The 20392-nt window shown below is 38.4% G+C and overlaps 1 protein-coding gene across 1 annotated transcript in view; it reads left to right on the top strand.

Moving 5' to 3' along the window:
* CAMK4 (calcium/calmodulin dependent protein kinase IV) overlaps positions 1 to 20392 on the top strand; it is a 150872-nt gene that overhangs the window by 68985 nt on the left and 61495 nt on the right. Inside the window, exons 3-4 of the mRNA XM_063421991.1 lie at positions 18562 to 18624; positions 19134 to 19216. Coding sequence (XP_063278061.1) covers positions 18562 to 18624; positions 19134 to 19216 — 146 coding nt within the window. The remainder of the gene's footprint in view (positions 1 to 18561; positions 18625 to 19133; positions 19217 to 20392) is intronic.

Genomic DNA, 20392 nt, shown 5'->3' with positions numbered 1-20392 from the left:
CTGTAGCACAGGTTTGATTGTTTTTTTTTTTTAATGGTAGTGAAGGAAAATACTATAGTTATGTAAGTTTTCACATCAGCAATAGCTTGGCTTAATGCAGCTTTGGTTATATTAGCAGTGTGGTTAAGCTGTTCACAGAGCTGAGTCTTTCCTAGTATAATTGATCACTTTGGGATGTTTTGCTATATAAACAAGTAATCCTCTTAAACAGCTTAGCTTTTCTGCATAAATGAGAGACAATGCTTTAAGGATGTGCCACTGCTTCTGTCTGTCCAATTTGGAGATGTAATTATCATCACACTATCACAGGGACTGAACTATCTGTGTTAGAGTGCTCCTACAGCAGGAGGTCTGATCTTTGCTCTGTATCTCAGTACAAAAATAACCATGTGTGGCCAAGTCATGTACTAAAATGCTGATCAGCGTAAGTGTCCTGTTGGCTTTTCAAAAACAATTTAAAAAAGGATGCCAGTTCAACAGTGGAGGAAAAGGGATGGGATGAAAAGAAGAAGAGCCTGTGACTGTTTTTGGCAGACTCCTATTCCTTCAATTCCCTTCACAGAGAATTGAAGGAATGGGAGCACATGAAATCAGAAGGTGAAGGAAGATACCAAAGAGAAATACTCCTGATTTTTCCATTCAAACTGACTGACTGAATGGAAATAGTCTGCTGCTCTGAACAAGACTGACTCTCTGAGGAAGAGGTCTGTAAAAACAGGATGAGGAACAGGGATAGAGTGTCCTGATTGTTCTGGAAGTGATAACAAGTGATGTGTGATTAGGAGGCTGGTGGCTGATGCGCAGCTCCAGATTTCTGAATAAATATCACTGAAGTGTTGTAATGTGAAATAAAGCATTAGATATTATTACTTTTGTCCCATGGGAACAGCTTAGGTAACAACATACGATCCTTTAGGATTGAAGTAGTCTGCTAGGAACAGACTGCAAGACACATAAAATAGCTATCAGTGTTCTTTTCATTTAAATGGAATAAGCAATTTTTCATTTTGCACATGATTAATGCATTTTCATTTAAGAGCAAATAAAATTTTGGGCAAGACCTATCAACCAGTTCTGAGAATAAATACTTGTATAGGAGGTTGAGTTCCTAGAAGGTTCTGCAATTAAGACATTTTTACCATCATGTTTCATAAAATAGCCGTAGATTATATATTAATTTCTGAGGGGGCCTGGCGGTGTGGATGGTTTCATGTGTGGTTTGGTGGTTTTTAATTGCTATCTAAACCATCAAAAAGTAACAAAACAAAATATATTTATATAAACCTTTCTGTGTGACTAAAATAAAAGAAAGTGTCCATATTATTATCTTTTGAGAAGTTTAATAATTCTTAATCGTTAATACAATTTTTCTACAAATCCGAAGGGAGGAGGAGAAAAGCTTTCTCTGCTTCAAAATTATTGAAGCAGAATGCTTCTGTAGTTTCAAATCCTTTATTTACACTTATGATGAATAAAATTTTCTTCAAAGAACCTCTGGTTCTTACACCTGATGTGTCTTAATGTCAAAGTTGGGAAACTAAGAGGCAAGTTATAACTTTAACTCCTAGAACTGCTAAAAGACAACTGTCAGAAGGGTTAAAGAGGTCCTGAGAAAAAATAATTTTGAATTAGCAGGAGAGACAGTCTCCAATAATGTACAATAAAATTTGTAGTTGTTCTTAAGAGCTACAAAAAAAATGTTTAAAACTCAACATCTATGGGTCAGATGAATAAGCATGCAAAAATATTGGCTGTGATTGCCTCATCCAACCTTTGTGAATAGCTCCCGAGCATAATGAAATGTACTGCATGCTCATTTGCTATGATTAGCAGGTCTCTTAAATTCCATACAGGTAGTAAATATAAAGATATGAACCATGCAATTTCTTTGGGGGGAAATATATTTCATGAAGCAAGAAAGAAGCAAAAGCAGATCACATAGCACTTCAAAAAAAGTCATCAAATGAGCAGAGTACTGTGATGAACTTTTACACTTGCAAATATGAGTTTGTTTTGCTTTTCACTATGCATTTTACCTCTCCCTGATGACTCAGTGCTACAGAAAAATTAAGTATCATCAGGATACACTTTACAAAAAATATTCTCACTGCTCTTAAACTGAGACTTAAAAATTATGTGGTATTTACAACCAGCCATTCCGGAATGGTCGTTGCTGTAAAAAACATAGAGCATGTGGATCATATTGGAAGAATGTAGTTCTCTAAGGAAGCAAATATATATATATATAGTATTTTTAATATGAAATGTCTCATCTACTTTTCCATCTTTTGGTGTGTTTTGAGGAAGCTAAGCAGCCTGGAGGTTATCTCAGAATCTGGGTAGGTGAATGCCTTCCAAGAAATTAGATCCACCTCCATTTTATATTTCCTACCTGAGTTGCTTTAAAAATAGTGATAAGAACAGATGGACTAGGTTACATGGTTTCTAAACTAAGACACCAAGTGCCTGCCTACATTATAGGTCTACCAAGTACTACTGCAACTGGAGTAATTTTAGAGTTGCCATTGCAATAAAGCAATATGCTCTGCTTAAAAAAGAACAGGATTCTGAGCTGGGTTGTCTGTAGCCTGGGTCCTGGTGTATTCCCAGTATTTCTTTCGGTTTCAACTTTTTCATCCACAAAAATGAGATAATATTTATTTGTTTTGCTTCTCAGCAATGCTTTGAATGATAGCCTGGCTAATATTTCTAGGTTCTAATTGATAAGTGCTGTCCCATTAGAGCAATTAAGTATTATGAAATATTAGACCCTCTCCGTCTCTGTCAATGAGACATACAAGTATAGAGACTGGTTGGAGAATTTTCATTTTGATTTCCTCCTTTTTATGTACAGACATCCTCCCTCACACAGACTGTGATGCTTAAACAATACTTCTGCAGCACTTCTATCAAAACCAGTATATATGAAGCAGCATTCTTCCTGCAGACTGGTTGATATTCAAAATCAGACAAACGTTCAGGCCCATCAATTTTTTCTCAGATCTGATACACAGCAACACCTTTCAATCAATACATGCTCTGGAAATAGTTGGTCTGGTATTAATCCAGTTGTACAAATAAATTAGACAATTTGAGGACAATACTATATGTCCGTGGATCAGAAAGGAGAGTGAGCAAATGTAAAGGTAATAGCTTCCCTTATGGGTAATTGGGGTTCTGTATCTGGAGTTAGGGTCCAAAGGAGATTATAATGGTCTATAAGGCATATCTAAACAGTCTCATATACACATAGACACATGCATACACGTATGTGTGAAGAAGGGACAGGAGACTAAGGAGGAGTACACGGATGTCGCTGGTGATATACAGAGAAAATAAAAAAGGTGAAAGCTCAAATAGAACTCAATCTGGCCACTGCTGTGAAAGATAATGGAAAGTGTTTTTTGTAAATACATCAACAACAAAAATGGGGCCAATGAAAAGCTCCATCCCTTATTGGATGCAGAGGCAAACACTGGAACCAAGGAGGAGAAAAAGGCTGAGGTACTTAATGCCCTCTTTGCCTCAGTCCTCAACAGCAAGGCCTGTTTATCCTCAGGGAACCAGCCCCAGAGATGGCAGACAGGGACAGAGAGCAGAACAGACCCTGTGCAATCCAGGAGGAGAGAGGCAGTGACCTGCTGAGCCACTTAGACACGCACAAGTGCATGGGACCAGGTGGGATTCATCCAAGGGTGCTGAGGGAGCTGGTGAACGAGTTTGCCAAGCTGCTCTGCATCACTGATCATGGGTTCTAACTGGCAAGGTCCCAGATGATTTGGAGGTGGGCTAAAGTGATGTCCCTCCACAAGAAGGGCAGGACAATTAATGCTGGGAAGTACAGGCCTGTGAGCCAGACCTCGGTGCCAGGGAAGATCATGGAGATCATCTTGAATGTGATCACACGGCACATACAGGACAGTGCAAGGGATCAGGCACAGCCAGCAGGGGTTCAGGAATGGCACATCCTGCATGACCCACCTGATCTCCTTTTGTGAGCAGATGATGTGCCTAGTGAACGCATGATGGGCTGTGCATGTGTCTACTTTGACTTCAGCAAAGCCTTTGGCAGTGTCTCCCATAGTACTCCCCTGGAAAAGCTAGAAGCCCATGCCTTGGACAGTTGACTGCACTCCTGGCTGAGTTAAAAAACTGTTTGGATGGCCTGGTGTTTGGATGGTGGTGAATGGTGCTGGATCCAGCTGGCCTTTGGTCACTGGTGGTGACCCCCCAGGATCAGTGTTGGGCCCAATTCTGTTTAATATCTTCATTTATGTACTGGATGAGGGGATCTATTGCACCCTCAATCAAGGTCAAGGATGAGACTGAGTTAGATTAGAGTGTTGATCTGCTGGAGGGCAGGAAGGCTCTGCAGAGGGATCTGGACAGGCTGGATTGATAGGCCAAGAACACTTGTATGAGGTTCAACAAGGCCAAGGGCCAGGTGCTGCTCTTAAGTCACAATAACCCCTGCAGTGCTACAGGCTAGGGGAAAAGTATCTAGGGAGCTACCTGGAGGAAAAGGACCTGGATCAACAGTGGGACCTGGTCAACAGCAGCTGAACGTGAGCCAGTTGTGCCCCCGGTGGCCATGAAAGCCAAGGACACCCGGCTGGGATGCGGCTGGGATGCACAATAGTGTGGTAGCAAGACCAGGGCAGTGACCACGTGTGACCACAGAGTTCCCTCTGTGCTCTGTGGTGGGGCTGTGTCTCGATCTCTTGTCCAGTTCTGGGTCCCTTACTGCAAGAGGGATATTGAAGGGTCAGAGAAGGTAACACAACTGGGGAAGGAAAGTAAGTCCTTTGAGGCACAGATGAGGAATGTGGGTGCATTTAGCCTGGAGAAAAAGAGGCTTAGATGACCTTATTGCTCTCTAAAACTATTTGAATTGAGGTCGTAGTGGGATGAGGATCATCCTCTTCTCCCAGGTAACAAGGGACAGGGTGAAAGTAAATGGCCTCAAACTGCAGCTAGGGAGATTCCAGCTGGACATTGGGAGGAACTTCTTCACAGAAGAAGGACGATTAGACATTGGAATGGGCTGCTCAGGGATATGGTGGAAGCACAATCCCTGTTAAGTGTATTCAAAAATAAGTGTGGCACTCAATGCTCCTGTCTCTTTGACAGGTGGCAATTGGTCAAAGACTAGATCATCAAGATTCTGTTTTTCAACCCAAACAATTTTGTGATATATGTTTCTAGGCATTTATATTTTATAGATACACATATACAAACACCTACATACCCTAGAAGATTATGTATTAATATGCTATTATTTAAAACTCTGTATATTCCCAGCTCTACAGGGAATACAGCTGACTGGGTTTTTCATTTTCTGTTGTAGTGAATTGATGGTATTAAGTGGTTATCAAGAGGCTCATGCAAATGTTTGGCCTTGTGTCTTGAGGGAACACTGCTTTTGGTTGAGCCTTCCCAACTGATTAGGTAGACAAGCGTCAGGGTGGAAGAGGCAGGTGGAGACTTTTGTATCACAATTGGTATAATCAGAATTAGTAAATTCTTCCTTTATTGACTTCAGAAGAAAATGATTTGTGTTTGTAGCTATAAAATTAAACCTTCTATTTATTGCCATGTGATTTATATTTTAAGGGATTTATATTTTAAGTGCCTCCTGCCTACATATGCCTGTTTCTCTATAAATTTTATATATGAATGTATAAATAGATATATACACACGTTTATGTGTACATATCTATATTTATATAATCTATATCTATCTAAATCTATATTTAATTTATCCAACCGCACTGGTGCAGTAACAGGCAAAAAAGCAAGAGGCTGACGTAACACACCAATTTGTACAACATGCTAAGGCAGTATCCTTTTTTCTTTAGGTTAGAAATGTGTGTATATATCCACATTCATATGTTTATTTAAGGTAATTCTTTCCCTTCACTTTGTATTAATGTGTAATACTGATTTTTTCAAAATTTTCAGAAAAAGAGAATTGTATCACAGGAAACCAGTTAGCTCCACATCATGGTAGATCAGTACACACTAAAAAGGACTGTTTCTGTCAACTAGCTCACATATTCTCTTCAGTTATTTATTCACACACACATACACATGCACACCACACAGGCCACAGCTTCGTCATTAAAGGAAAACAGTAATTTCCTAACTACCACTTAATTACCACTCCACCTCAGTACTACCTGCTATTTTTCCTGGCTTTCTCACTTTTCTTCATCCACGTCATCATCTCATACATATGCAGTTCACACTCTTATGTTTTTACTGAGAGATAAAAAAAAAAAAAAAGAAAAAGAAAAGAAAAAAAAAGTTTCAGTCAAAATTACTCTGAATAAAGAAATAAGGCAGTAAAACTTTGGGTTTTCCACTGTTTATTTTCAGCTTTTCCTCATGTGAGGGATGTCTGGCTTCTATTTTATGATTCACTATGATCCAAAAGAAATGGCTTTTGAGAATAAGTTCATTAAATGCATAGTGTCTAAAGAAGAACAAAGAAAATCACTTTACTTAAATTCTCTACAAAATAAGGAAGAACTAAAACATTTATTTTCTGCACTAAGTTACCAATAGATTTTTGCTCTAGAAGCTATGAAATCAGACACCTGTCAATGAAAGTGGAAATTTAACTGAAACATAAATTTCTTAGATATTTTAATCCTTGCAAAGAAAAAAATGAACAAAAATAGTTGTATCAGGACAATTTTTCGAAAAGGAAAAAAAATTTCTTTCTACCATTGTAAAACCCTGCCCTATGTTTATAAAGTTATTTAAAACCTGCTGTACGTTGTATTGTATTATATTGTGTAGTGCAGGCATTGTGTAAAAATCACTTCATATAGAATAATATTTTTCTGTCACCATTTAGATCAAATTGCTGTGTTATTCCTGAGTAAGCCAGAACTTTGGTTAAGATTTTAAGAATTAACAGTACTGTAGTTCTTTCCTCCTTACCTAATTTATAGGTACCCAGAAACAGTAATTTCTGGTCCTTACAGCTTATTTTTCAGGAATACAAAGATAATCTAATAAAAGAAAAAAATTATAATGCTCAAGTCTTTGTTATGCTGTTCAGGGAAGCTCAACCTACTGTATACATTGCACTGTTGAACAAATAGTTCTGGGTGATAATATACTCTAGCTGATAAATTCAGCAAAAACCCAAATCCCAATAATTCAAAGCACGTTTAGCATTGAATTGCCTCACAGGAACTCTTTGTGAAATTATCTCAGCCACAGGTATTCTTCCACCAACCTATCCATGCACATTTTGCTCCTTTCCTGTTGTAGTGATTTGTCTTCTCCATGGCTTTAAGCAAGCCTGGAGGAACTCTGTGCCTCGGGTGCACATAAAAATGGAGCAACAAGATGGGGAATAGGACCAGAAACTCTTGCTCTGTGAGGCTGTATTTAATGCCACACAACCTTCCAAAGGGATGGCATTTCTGAACAATGCTGCAGAGGTAAATATTAGGCTATCCTGAGACTATACCCCTTCTCTTCGGAAACCTTTCATTATTTACAGCCTGGTTATGAAATTTCCTCCTCTGCATTTTAGGAAGTTTTTGGTTTTAGATGTGTATGGTGTGATGCTATCATCACAGGTGTGACAGCTATTCTTTTGAGGGGAGAGAGATTCTAAGCTATAGAGCAATGAACTAAAGGAAAGCTGCCTGTATGCACTAAAATATGGAGATGGCAGACGATAAGAAATGGCTGTGCTTTCTCTGGTGCTCACAGTTCAGGTGTTGGAACAAATCATGAACATTTTATGACTTAAAATGAGTCATCCTGTGCTTATTATTCTGAAGATGAGTTCTCTGTACCTCCTCAGAGAGGCAAATCTAACTGAGATCTGTAGAAGAGAGGATTTATTTTACCAAGGATTCTGTAATCAGCATGTTCTTTCTTGACAAACTGGCTTATTTCCAGAAAAAATATATGCTCTTTGGTTGAGGTGGTCTTCATTTATTTATGTCTTTTAAGAGAAAGATCAACCACACATAGGGAGGAATGGAAAAACAAAGGTAGAAATCAACACAGCAGCTGTAAAAGCAGCACAATCTGAGGGCTCTGTAACAGAAACTTCTTAGAGAAATCAGAAAGGCAGCACCTCTGTCTGATTTATTTCCTTGAGATACATCACCTGACAAGAGGACCTCTCAAACTAGAATTAAGATTCAATACAAATTTCTAAGCTGAATATTTTGACAGTTGACAGCTGCAGCACTGGTGTGTGTGAGTGAGACTCATGACAAGTTTTTGTCAAACCAAACTTGCTCTCTAATCAAGTCACTAAAAAACAGCTTTCTTAAGGAAAAAGCCCCAAACAAAACAACCCCAAAAGACCTGACCCCTCCAACCAACAATACATCAGCTAAACCCAAACTCTGAATACTTAAAAAATAACTAACTAATAACTTGTTTTCATACAAATGTAAAAAAGCCATTCCACTTCCATTGTTATTTTTCCCTCTATTTTACGCAGTCTTCAAATACTACTGTTCATTTTCAACAAACTATTACATTACACTTAGCCTATATTTAACAAGCAAATGTTTCAAATTCCACCTGGGCATGTCTTCAGTAGATACAATTGAAAAGATCGGGAAGCATTTCCATAAGTAACAAGAAACAGCATTAATAAGATAATTATTTTATATTTCAGTCCTGTGATATCCAAGTCACTTTCTTTTACAATTTGTTGGAGACAATTCCGATTCCAAATTCTTGTTAGAATTGCAACTATTACATGATGTGCTAACTTGTGAGGACTTCTAATCAGCACTCTCACAAACACCAACCTGCAGAAATTTAGATTTTTGTCTGCAAAATACCTAACACTCATATAGTTTCACTTCTTTGTAGAGTGATAAGAGAATAGCACTACAAGAAGAAATAGCATGATAATAATTGTAGGTTCTTGGACTGAGGAGTAAACACAGTGGATATGGAACTGAATATAAAAATGTAAAAACTGCAAAGTCAAAAAAACATACAGTTCAAATGTAAAATGTAAGAAAATACAAATCAAAATAACTCCATGATATGGCTTTCAAGAATTTGTGGGAAAAGTCATAATTCCTCAAGATGAAAGCCCTAATTCCCAGAAATAAGAAGTCATAAATCTGTTAATCAGAAGTCCAGGAAAATTATTCATTTCACCATTATAACTAATTTCAGTTATTCTTTTTTACTGTTACAGCTGCAACACCACAGTGAGAACACACATTAGCATTTCCATGTTTTATGGATGAGGACCACAGGAGCTAGAGCTGTAAAGTGTTTGTATCCAGGCAGTTGGTACCACAGTTCATAGCATGTCAACCATTATCCCCTGCATTCTTTACTTCACAGGTAAAATCTGTCTTCTCATCCCAAAACCCATGGGGCTTCAGGGATTGCAGTTTTGGTTGTCTTACTTTTTTTTCCTTTTCTTCTTTAAATACCAAAATTGCACCCAAATCACACAGTAGGCACCAGAGTTAGGTTTTACGTCAGGTATTCTGTCATTGGCCGAATCTACATGTAACTTCACTGTCCATAAAGGGAGACATAAAGTCTCCTGAAATTCTAATATTCATCTGTTCTGGTTCAGGTTCATATAGCTTACAATTGTCCCCTTTCATCTCCTCCATTTACTCTTAAATTGTAGGAAGCATCAGGGAACATAGGATCAAATATGAAAGGCACCCTGTGGCTCTTTGTGCAGTGAATTCATGGGTTGAGGTGACCTGTTGGGGAGGGAAGTCACTGCACATTCCTTCTGCTCTCAGCCTGCTCAATCACTTGTCCTTTTTTTCCCAGCACAACTCCTAGTTCCTGGCAGAGGAGGCAAGTTAACATGTCGCCATTAATGTAGCTGAGACATCCTCTCCTGGGACTGGAGAGATGTAGGAACAAAAGCAGCCCTGTAAATTATAGTGTTATTTGTTGACACATAGTGCTAACAAGAAAATCTCAGCTCAGACTTTCTAATCTAAGAAGCAAGCTCTCTAAATTAGTTACAAAGGCTTGCTTTCACATCTGCCTAACTTTCTTAACCATCTCACCATTTCTACATGCTTCTCTGTATCATCTTCCAATTATGTAAAATACTTCTCATTTTCAGTCCCTGAAAATCTTCTGCAGGGAATTCCTTCCCTGTTTTCCTTTCAGCCTCCACTGGTTTGTTTTTTTTTTTTAGTTATTCAGATTATAAGGTATATAATCTGTAAATCTGAAGCAGTTTTGGAGTCCATGTGTACGAGTCCTGTAAGCATAGAATGATTGGTTCTGGATACTATCAAGCAACACAGAAATTGCTTGTTATCAGTGTTTGGGGCTGACCTATCAGAAGAATGGACTGGAATCCAGACTTTGCAAGTCTCCTATTACAGGGGCCATTTGAGCAGCAGGTAGAGAGATTCAGGATGGTTCAGAAGAGGAAATGTGCATGACTTAAGTTGCACCTGACATTGTCATGCTTTTATCCCACCTGAAATATTTTTAATAAAACAACCTCATTTGAGCATCAGCACCACAACTAAGCCTTCCCTACCGGTCATCTGTGTAACTGCTTGTAAATGGAGCAATGCAGCATGTAGCCCCATACAGGTAACAATGAAGAAAACTAAATCCAGCCCAGACAAAACTGCTTCACTTATCACACGGAATTATGTGATATCTGTGACTGAGATTATGATATTAATGGTAGCCTTGATGCACCAAACCTTCACTTGGTAACAGTGAACTCATAGAAGTTGAATTAAGAAAAAGATGGGTCCACCAGCTTATTATTCATGTGAAATTTCTTAACTTGAAGCAAGCATGGCACTTGGCTAATGGTATAAGCAGATATATTCCAGATCTTTATCATGCAGCTGAGGGCTCGACAGAATTCGGAGTGATTTTAAGACAAAATATTTTACATTATGACAGGAAATGCCCTGTCATCTAGTAGCTCTCCATTTCTAATTTCTGTGTGGCAATTTGTTTATTCAGAGGGATGGTGTGGATGTGAAGCCAAGATGTTTAATACTGGGTGCATCACCCAGGATAAAAGCTGGATTAATAAATTTTCACTGAGAAGAGAGAAAATTTTTGGATTTGTAACAGTTATAGGTGAAAAGCAAGACTATACAAGATGGCAAGTACAAATTTATTAATAGAACCATAAATGTATCTATTTTGCTTACCTTTGTTCTTGCATCTTAAAAGTGTCCTCCTCCACCCAGCTTTGGGAACAGTAACAATGGCAGTAACATACTATAAATAGAATAGTGAGCAATTAATGAATACCTAATAGGCTTACATTTGTTTGCATAAACTGCTCTACAATTATCTAACATATTTGCAGAAATCTGTGTATTAATGAGACAGGGAACGAAATAACAACCAAATTAGTCATTTAGTTAGACCATGGCCTATAATGAGGCTAATTCTAATGAACAGATAAACTTGTTTTGTACTCTGACATAAAGATGTTGTTGCAAATGACCAGTGTTGTGCAAGCTGAAAGTGGCTCTGAACCCATCCATTCACCCTGTGGTGACGCCCCCAAGTTAATGTGGGTGAGTAACTGAACATATTCACAGTGGATTGTGTGTCTTTGGGGAAAGTTACATGCATCTGGTCACCTTTACTACTAAAACCATGTACTTTAAGATGCAGGGCCTGTTAATCTGATATGTCAGGGTGTGATTTACTGTGCTGCAGTAATAGAATAATATGAATTTTCTGTATCCATCTGAGGGTTTCCCTGCAAATGACACAGTAGTGTTGCTTCTTTCCTGGAACAATTTACTCTTAACAGATTAACAGCCCTATCCCATGCAGATAGATCAGCGTCTTTCAGCTTCTACAAACCCAGGCATTTGCAGCCAACAGCTAGCAGACTTTTATTCACTTGACAGGACAAATGCAGACACAGGTATGTAATGGCAATATTCCCATGCAGGTGTGTTCAGTCTGAGGAACAGGCATCCCTTCAAGGACTACAGTTGCAGACTGGAAGCATGGACATGTGTGCAGAAAACAATTGCTCTAGTAATGAATAGTTTGGATTTTTTTCCATTAATAGTACAAAATTACTTATGTAATTTTGTACTATTAATGGAAAATATAATAAATATTTTAATAGGGTAAAAATAGAAATCCTCAGTAACCTACTGTTGTTGTTTAACCCCAGCTGACTACTGAGCCCCATGGAGCTGCTCACTCTCTCATCTGAAGCAGGATAGGGAGAAAACCAGAAGAGTATAAGTGAGAAGACTCATGGGCTGAGATACAGACCATTTAACAGGCAAAGCAAAAGCTGTGCACATAAGCAAAGTAAAGTAAGGAATTCATTCACTGTGTTGCTTAGTCAGCCATCTCCAGGAAAACAAGACTCCATCACACAGAACAGTGACTTGGGAAGACTCTGAATTATCCCCCCAGCCTTTCCTTTTTGTCCTCCAGCTTTATGTCCTGGCATGATGCCACATTGTCTAGATTATCCCTTTGGTCTTCTGGAGTCACCTGTCCTGGCTCTGTCCCCTTCCAATTCCTTGTGCACTCCCAGCCTGCTCCCTGCTGTGTTGGAATGAGAAGCAGAAAAGGCCTTGGCTCAGTGCAAGCCCTGCTAAGCAATAGTAAAAACATCCCTGAATTATCCACACTGTTTCTAGCATCAATCAAAGCCCAACCCCATTCCAGCCACTGTAAAGAAAATAAATTCTACCCCAGCCAAACCAGCACACCTGTACAGCGATAACTCCAGGCTAAATTTAGGGAAGATATTACAGGGCTGTGCAGTTGCTATTGTGCTTTATTGAGTTCTTTATTGTATTCTTCAGGGAGCCCATGTTAAGCTTGAGCCAGAATAGTTTGGCCAGCATAAAATACAAAAAAGATTATTTGAACAGTTTTGTTTTTAAGGTAATATTAGTCCGTTAGGAGTTCAAATGTTGTTCCCACACAAGAGACAGCTGCAGACCTTGCTGAGAAGGTCAAGCAATGTCCCACCAAGAACAGCCACTAAAACACAGGAGCAATTCTTTGCTTGAGAAATTGTTGTTTTCATTCAAAAACAGGTCGTTCAATGAATCAAATTATCTGAAGCAGCTGTTAAATAAATGTCTTAGTTGGAACAATGATGTATCCTTTCCTATTCAGAAAGATCAGCTTTTTAGAATTCTGCTTTTACCTACTGTCCATTGCCATGGTGATTACTAAATTACATCAGAGTAATTTAGAGAAGTGGGCTGAGTCTCATTAAGTCTCTATTTTCCTTTGTCCTGAGATTTTTCTGTCATATCACTTTTTGTAACCTCCATGATTCTTTATCATTTATGCTGAAGACTGACATCTGTATCTTGGGTTGATACACAGATGAGATCAGATGATTTCAATATTATCCATCTTTATAAAGACATAAAAACACATTCAGAAGTCTCCTTTAAAGTGTTTTATCCTTGAAGTCTTGACTGAAAGACTTAATGAGAAAACATTCTATATATAAACTGGGCAGAACTATTACTCAAAAAATTCTGAAACTGAAAAGCAAGACCTTGAACTGCAGAGAAAATACCTTTTTGAACCTTCACCTTGAAGAAGAAGCTGAAGATCTATTTAAATTCAGTCTTTAAATTCAAGCCTATTTCTTTTATCCTTCAAACCTCTCAAGAGAGCGTGGGTAACCCATCACTCCTGTGTTTAGTTGTGACAGTTGGGGACAGACCTTTTAGACTATCAGGGAACTGACAGCTCTGTGTGTACGTAGTCTTTGTCTGTACAGGTTTTAATATTTTAGCTTAACTGTGAGAAGGCAAAATAATGGCAAAATTATAAATGGTATTTAGCAATTGATGCCATAAAATACAGAAAGGTTTAGGCTTCAGAGCAGTTACTGTCTCAGCAAATAAAACTTTGTTTCTTGGAAGCACTTTTAATAGTGTAGTGTCAAGCCAATAATGCCTTCCACTGTGATCCTTTTAAGTGCAGAGAAGCACATAGTCCAAGCCTGATCTGCTTGTTCAATAAAGAATTCATTGCTCATATTAGAGGTGTTCATGTGAGTCAAGAAGTAGGATATTAATTAAGGAGCTGTGCAGAGCTGGTGTGAACAGGCTCCCTGAGGCAGGCAGTGCTGTGAAGCTCCTCAAGAGATGTTTTGCACTGGTTTCTTCACACCCATTGCCTGGGCACACTGTCGTCACCCAACCTGCCCACACCTGGGCAGATGTGGTCACACTTGGGCAAATGTGCCCCTTTGCCTCCACAGTGCCCAGGGGAAGGAGAACAGCAGAGACTGAATTTGCAGGATGAGGAATGTGCTCTTCCTCTTGCTCTCCACTAAGTTTCACGGTACAGAGAACCTCTGTTGGCCACCTGTTTTTAGGATGGTACTATATCGCAAAACAGCATTTGGATTGATCTGGGTAAAGTGGTGGTTCATTTTATCTTGTTTCGTTTAATTCACACAGAAACAACACTTTTACATCTCAGTGGTTTTTAGCATTACTCCACCTCACCATCTTGGGCGTGGAAACAGGGAAGGATCTCAGCTTTCATTAAGGAACTTTCCATTCCTTTCTCTTGTCAAAATAATCTGGAATTCAAAAGTAAGAAATACACTGAATATAAATCTAGTGCTCCTTTTCTGCATGATCAGTATGAAATTTCAAAGACAGGGTAATTGAAGACACATACCTATAAAAGAGATAAATACCCAATTCTACTGAAGCGAAATAACTGGAGGGACAAATACTAGCAATGATCCAGGAATTATCACCCTTTTCATGTAAATGCTTTATTATAAATATGCCCAGATTGCCTTTTGCTCTCAGGTTCAGGCTTTTAGATCTTTGCTGCTGCAGGTACTTTATCTAGTAAGAGTAAAGCCAGCGTGCAGGTGTTTATCTGTGGTACAGTCACAGCCCCTGGTTTGCCTGCTAGAGTTTTACTGAGGAGCACTGGAAGCCACAGCACCAGGCAGTGGCTCTGTAGCACCTACAAACAGTTCTTGCATATTTGCTGCCTTTCAGCATCCCATGTGCCTCCAGAGGTAAGCTGGGGAAACACGTAAGTGTTGTGGGTTTTAATATTCACAGGCTATCTAACAACTTTGTTTGTTTGTTTAATCTATGACAGGGAAATCTTCAAGCCCAGAGTCAGCAGTGAAGGGATGATAAATAACTGTTTTGGGTTTACCTGTCAAGTGACTTCTCTAATTGACATGGATGTTCCACAGCAGGTTGTTGCTCTGCAGGCCTATCACAGCAAATGCCTCTTGATTACTTGCAATTTAAAATTTGCAAATACAGAAAATAAAGCTCAGTAAAATTGCACCAGTGTTAAAATCACCCTACCAGGCATTTACACGATGTGGCACAGAGGTAATGTTTTTCACACAGAGTAATTATTTAAATAGAAATTAAATTATACTGATGAGATATTTGACCAAAGAGTACTCTAGTCCATTCAGCATAGATTAAAAGCAAAGAATAAAGAATAGAAGGATAATTGCTTAACTAGTGGAACTGTGAAAGCTCTGAAAGTTAAAATTTGATTGTTTTTTCACTTCACAAACAGAACAGTTCTGCTGATCCCATTATTCTTGACTGTAATAGACTCACACATAACTCACTAATGCTCCTGTGACTAATGCTAATTTCAGGAAAGCTCAGATAGTTTTCAAGCACTGTACTGCCTATGTAAATTGCATCCAAAGAGGAGGAGAAAAAATAAAGAGTTTCGCAACCTCATTTTGATCAGTTATTACATAACCACAAATCAGACCACTATATTTGATCTAGCCTAACATAATTTGCCCAAACATTTGTGGCAATGGCACATTTTGATTAAATCATCTGAGTTTTGAAAATTGTTACTATAGCAACATACACTCTAGAGTGAGATGCCTGACTCTCATACTAGCAAATAATTTCTGTCAGGAAATTATTTGATAGGGTGATGATAGGAAAATTTAATATAAGTAGTTGAATTGCTGATACTCCTGGCCAAACTAAAAATAAGCCAAGTTTGGCCCTAATATAGGTAAGTACCTTTTTTATTTTGTTAGGAGGTGAAAGAAGGTAAGTGTTCACATAACTCTATCTGTACTTGGAGTAGGAGAAGGTAAGAAAATAAAAGTGATAAAAAAGACTGTCTGTAATGAAATGTCGTGACTAAGTACGTCCCTGTTTTTACTCTGGAACAATTCATATCACCCATACATGTCCATTCCTATAGTAAAATCTATCCCAATAGCCATTACATATAAATATCTAAGTGTTTCTCTGTGGCATATTTGCCATTGCATTTTATCATCTTGAATTCTGAGGTATTTTTTTCTCACACTGTCATCTGAGAAAGTGTGAAAGTCTACTGTTGTGTGTCAGGTCACAAACTTGATCACCTCCAGTTTGAGAGTAAATGTCTGCGAAACCAAGAACCTAAAACTGAGTCTCAGTCCCTGATTTCACTTAAGTACTTGCTACCTGCAAGGTGACAGGAGGCCTCTGTAGTTTCTCACTTGCAACTAGTCAGTGCCAAAAGAAGTCATCTTTAGATTCTGGGCAACCTTTTCCATGCTTGCTCCCAGGTGTGCTTGGTGCCCAAACATTTTCAAAACTGCAGGAAGCAAGCTGTGGGTTGCTCAGTCTATAGCAGTGCTTTTGGATAAGGTAAATTTTTCAGTCTAAACTGCTCTCCTGTCACTGTCCATGCACAACTGCACATTAATTTTTCTCATCCTGACTGAGGTGCAAAGTGTGTGAAAACAGTCACAACGTGTGTTACTGTGTGAATCATCAAAAGCCCTTTACTGCCCAACAGTGAACTTAGGAGGCCTTTGCTCCATGTTTGCACTCACCAGAGTAACCCAAAGTGATGCCAAGGAGATGTTAAAACTGAGCAGCACCACAGGCTGGTGCTAACAGCATTTTAGGAAAAGTTCACGGAAGCTTATCTTCAAATCTGCTGCTCAGTGTTTATGTAGCAGGAAAAAGCATTTGTTAGTTGCACTTGGAGTAGAAAGTAAAAACATTTATAAAGTATGCATTGGTCATAAGCTTAAAGGGTCCCAGGTTTGATTCCAGAGCAAATGTTTATCCATGAAGATTTTGTTATTGGCTATATTTATCTTCAGTTAGATACTCAAGTAATGGAATAGTTCATTCCTCTTCAATATTTAATTTCTGCTCCTTCTTACATGCACTGAATTTGTCCACAGTTGATTTCTCTTGTTTCGTTTTGCTTCCTGGCAGAGCCACTAAAAGAGACTGAATGTCAGTAAGTTTTAAGAAAGCCCTGAGGGCTCTAGTTCTCTACTCATTTACACCACTGTCGGAGCACTGTGGCATTACTAAGCTGGAATCGTCCCTGATTGACACAGGGGTAGAATCAAATTCTGCCTATCCAGTAGTTCTGAATGTAATGGATACTTGGATTTTATCTATGCTGGAACACAAAATAAATTACTGAGTAGTAGCTCTCTTCTTTCAGGTGATAGAAAACCCCCATGTGTCTTCTTCACTAAGAATTTGAAGGTAATTTTATGTCCCCTTTAAAGGTTTATATATTATGACTGCCATTCATTTCCAATCTGATGTAAAAAATCAACACTAAAATTTGCCTTTGATAAAAAACCTCCACCACAAAAAAGCATCGCCAGTCCCTCTCAAAATATCGTGTATGTCATCAATCTTGAACCACACAGTGACTTTCTGACTCTCACTCATTTCAGAATCCCCTGATTCATCAGTGTAGGACTTCCCTAGGGTTTGGGAGAATATTTGCAAACCAGGTAGTTTCCTCATAAGTGTATTAATTGCCTTAGAAACAAAAGGATTCACATTTTGCTCACAAACATTTTCCATTCTTGCTTGCTTAAGCATTCTAGTTCCAGGAGAGCTGCCGTTTTCTTTCCTGAATTAAACACTCCCTAGCTCTGTATTTCTTGTGAGAAATGACTGATGTCCCCCAAGAACGTAAGTTGTGCCTGGATTGTTGAAGACTACAGTTTGAAAAAGGAAGGGGTAATCTTCTCAGAGGTTTAACGTCAGATCATTCTGTCAGAGATAACTGGAGCAAACTGAGGTTAATCCTTATACTCTATGGCTGGAGGTATTTGACCTTTGCATTTTTTTTTTTTTTGTTCTAAGCAGTAAGTTACACTACTTTGATGAGCACATCCTACATGCAAAAACCTTTTCCAGCACAGCTGCTGGACAGTGTCAAAAGAAAGCTATCCTAGCCTAAACTCAACAAACATAAGTAGCAACAGACAAGGTCAGAACTTGAGTAACGATAGAAATTTTCCTACCTTTTTCAGATACCATTTCTGTATTGTACTTCTTGTATGACTCACGTATACATTTGTAATCATTTTTCTGGACGTGGACATTTCTCTTTTACAGTATCCATCTTGTGTTAATGGAAAATTTCTCTTTACAGTATGTTTGATTTGTCTGTCTCACATTACCTTACTCTTCTGGGAGATCTAGAAGTGCTATTCATACATAGCATCCTGTGATTCATCCTGGAGTTTCTATGCTGAACATGGAAATAATGTTTCCCTTTTCTCTCCCCACTTTTAACCAGGTAGACAAGAAAATTGTCCGCACCGAAATTGGAGTTCTTCTTCGCCTTTCACATCCCAACATTGTAAGTTTATCCATGTTCTTTCACTACACATTTATTTCCTTGCTTCTTAATACTCTTTCTGTTTGTGAGAGAAGACTGTTGTGTTTCACCTATAGATCTGGATTAAAGCTCTGGGTTCTGTTTGTGGGCATGAGTATACATTGAGTTACACTTCCACTTTAAGATAAAACATTGGTGTTCTTACAGAGTTGGTTGAGAAACTATGTGAAAGAAGTTTTGCAAATGAAAGTAGAAGTTGGTGTTTTCAGCCCTGGGAGGGTAGGAAAGGTTTAACTTTTTGGTTTCTCTGAGAGACTGGCAGATGGCCTCTTAAACACCTGTATTTCACAGAGGTTACTGACATATGAGAATAACCAAAAGAGTACAAAAAAAGAAAAAAAGCGAGCAAAAAAATTGGAAGAGAACAGTATAACTTTCCCAGCTGTGGTCTGTGTTCTACTGGTGACCTTCAGATGTGCTACAAAGAAGACAAATAAGCGGAAGAAATATTTTCTGTTATCTTTTACTAGATAAAACTGAAGGAGATATTTGAGACCCCTACAGAAATCAGTCTTGTTCTGGAACTGGTCACTGGTGGAGAACTATTTGACAGGTAAGTTACCTGTACACACCTCTCCCAGTACCTTCCTTCCCCAAAGATGTTAGAGTTGAAATTTCTTCTCTGTATGTAAACCCTGTGTTAGTAATTAGTGTAATTATTTCACCAGCATATGATTTATTCAAATGAATAAATATAATGAATAATTATTTTAAGTAAATAGCTTAAAAGTGCCTTTGGAAATGTAATTATCAGGAGACTTTTGGGAAATAAAAAACCTGAGTTGAAAATGGAGAAATTAGCCAAAAAACATTGAAAAAAGTAGCTCAACAGGCACATAGCACCGAGTGTGTTACAGTAGACAAAAGATGGGAACAACTCACAAAATCTCATTGACAGGTCATCATAAAACATAATAGATTGCAACCAGCCTGCCAGGATGATAGTGTTATATCAAATAAAAATTTCGTAAGCAGACTAACAAGAAATTCTCTTTGGTATTCACTGTGTTTATGAAGCACCTGGTTTTGCTACAAATGTTCTTCAAGACTTGAGTTTCTGAAGGTTTTGCTCATGAGGCTGCACATGTTTCTGAAATAAATGTATATGCATAAATTGAGATGATTCTGTAATAGTGCTGGGATGATATTTTATTGGTAGGGAATTGGTTTTTTAGACCAAGAGATGATAAGAAAAACTTTGATACTGGCTTCAGTAAATTACTTAACTTACTGGAGTTAGCTCGCATAAGGACAAGTTATATGACCTTCCTTGTTCTGTTACTAAAATTTAGTATCATAGAGGAATATTACAAAATTACACACAAATATTGAGTCTGATAGTATCTTCCACTTGAAAAAACAAAAGCATAGATTTTTTTAATGCCATGGTCATACCTTCAACCTTGACAAGAACTATTTCTGAACAACAACACAAGCCACTGCCCCTATGATGTCCTAAGTTCAACAGATTACTCTCAGTACTCAGACAAAGGAATGAGAAGCGATATGCTGCAAGGTAAAGAACCAGTGAAAGCCCAGTCCTGAGCTGGAAAGGGTCCTGGTCAAAGTGTCTTACCTTTCATGTAGCCCTTTATATATTCACTGGGTTTCATACTGGGTCATTTTCAGGAGGGCTGGACACTCTACAGGAGTCTTAGACGAGATTTTGCAAAGGCAAAACACAAATAATCCAGTGAAAAAATTGATTCCTGAGTAATAGCCATCTGTG

Source organism: Prinia subflava, chromosome Z, assembly GCF_021018805.1.
Source record: "Prinia subflava isolate CZ2003 ecotype Zambia chromosome Z, Cam_Psub_1.2, whole genome shotgun sequence".
Classification (NCBI taxonomy): Eukaryota; Metazoa; Chordata; class Aves; order Passeriformes; family Cisticolidae; genus Prinia; species Prinia subflava.
This window is presented reverse-complemented; position numbering and strand designations above follow the sequence as displayed.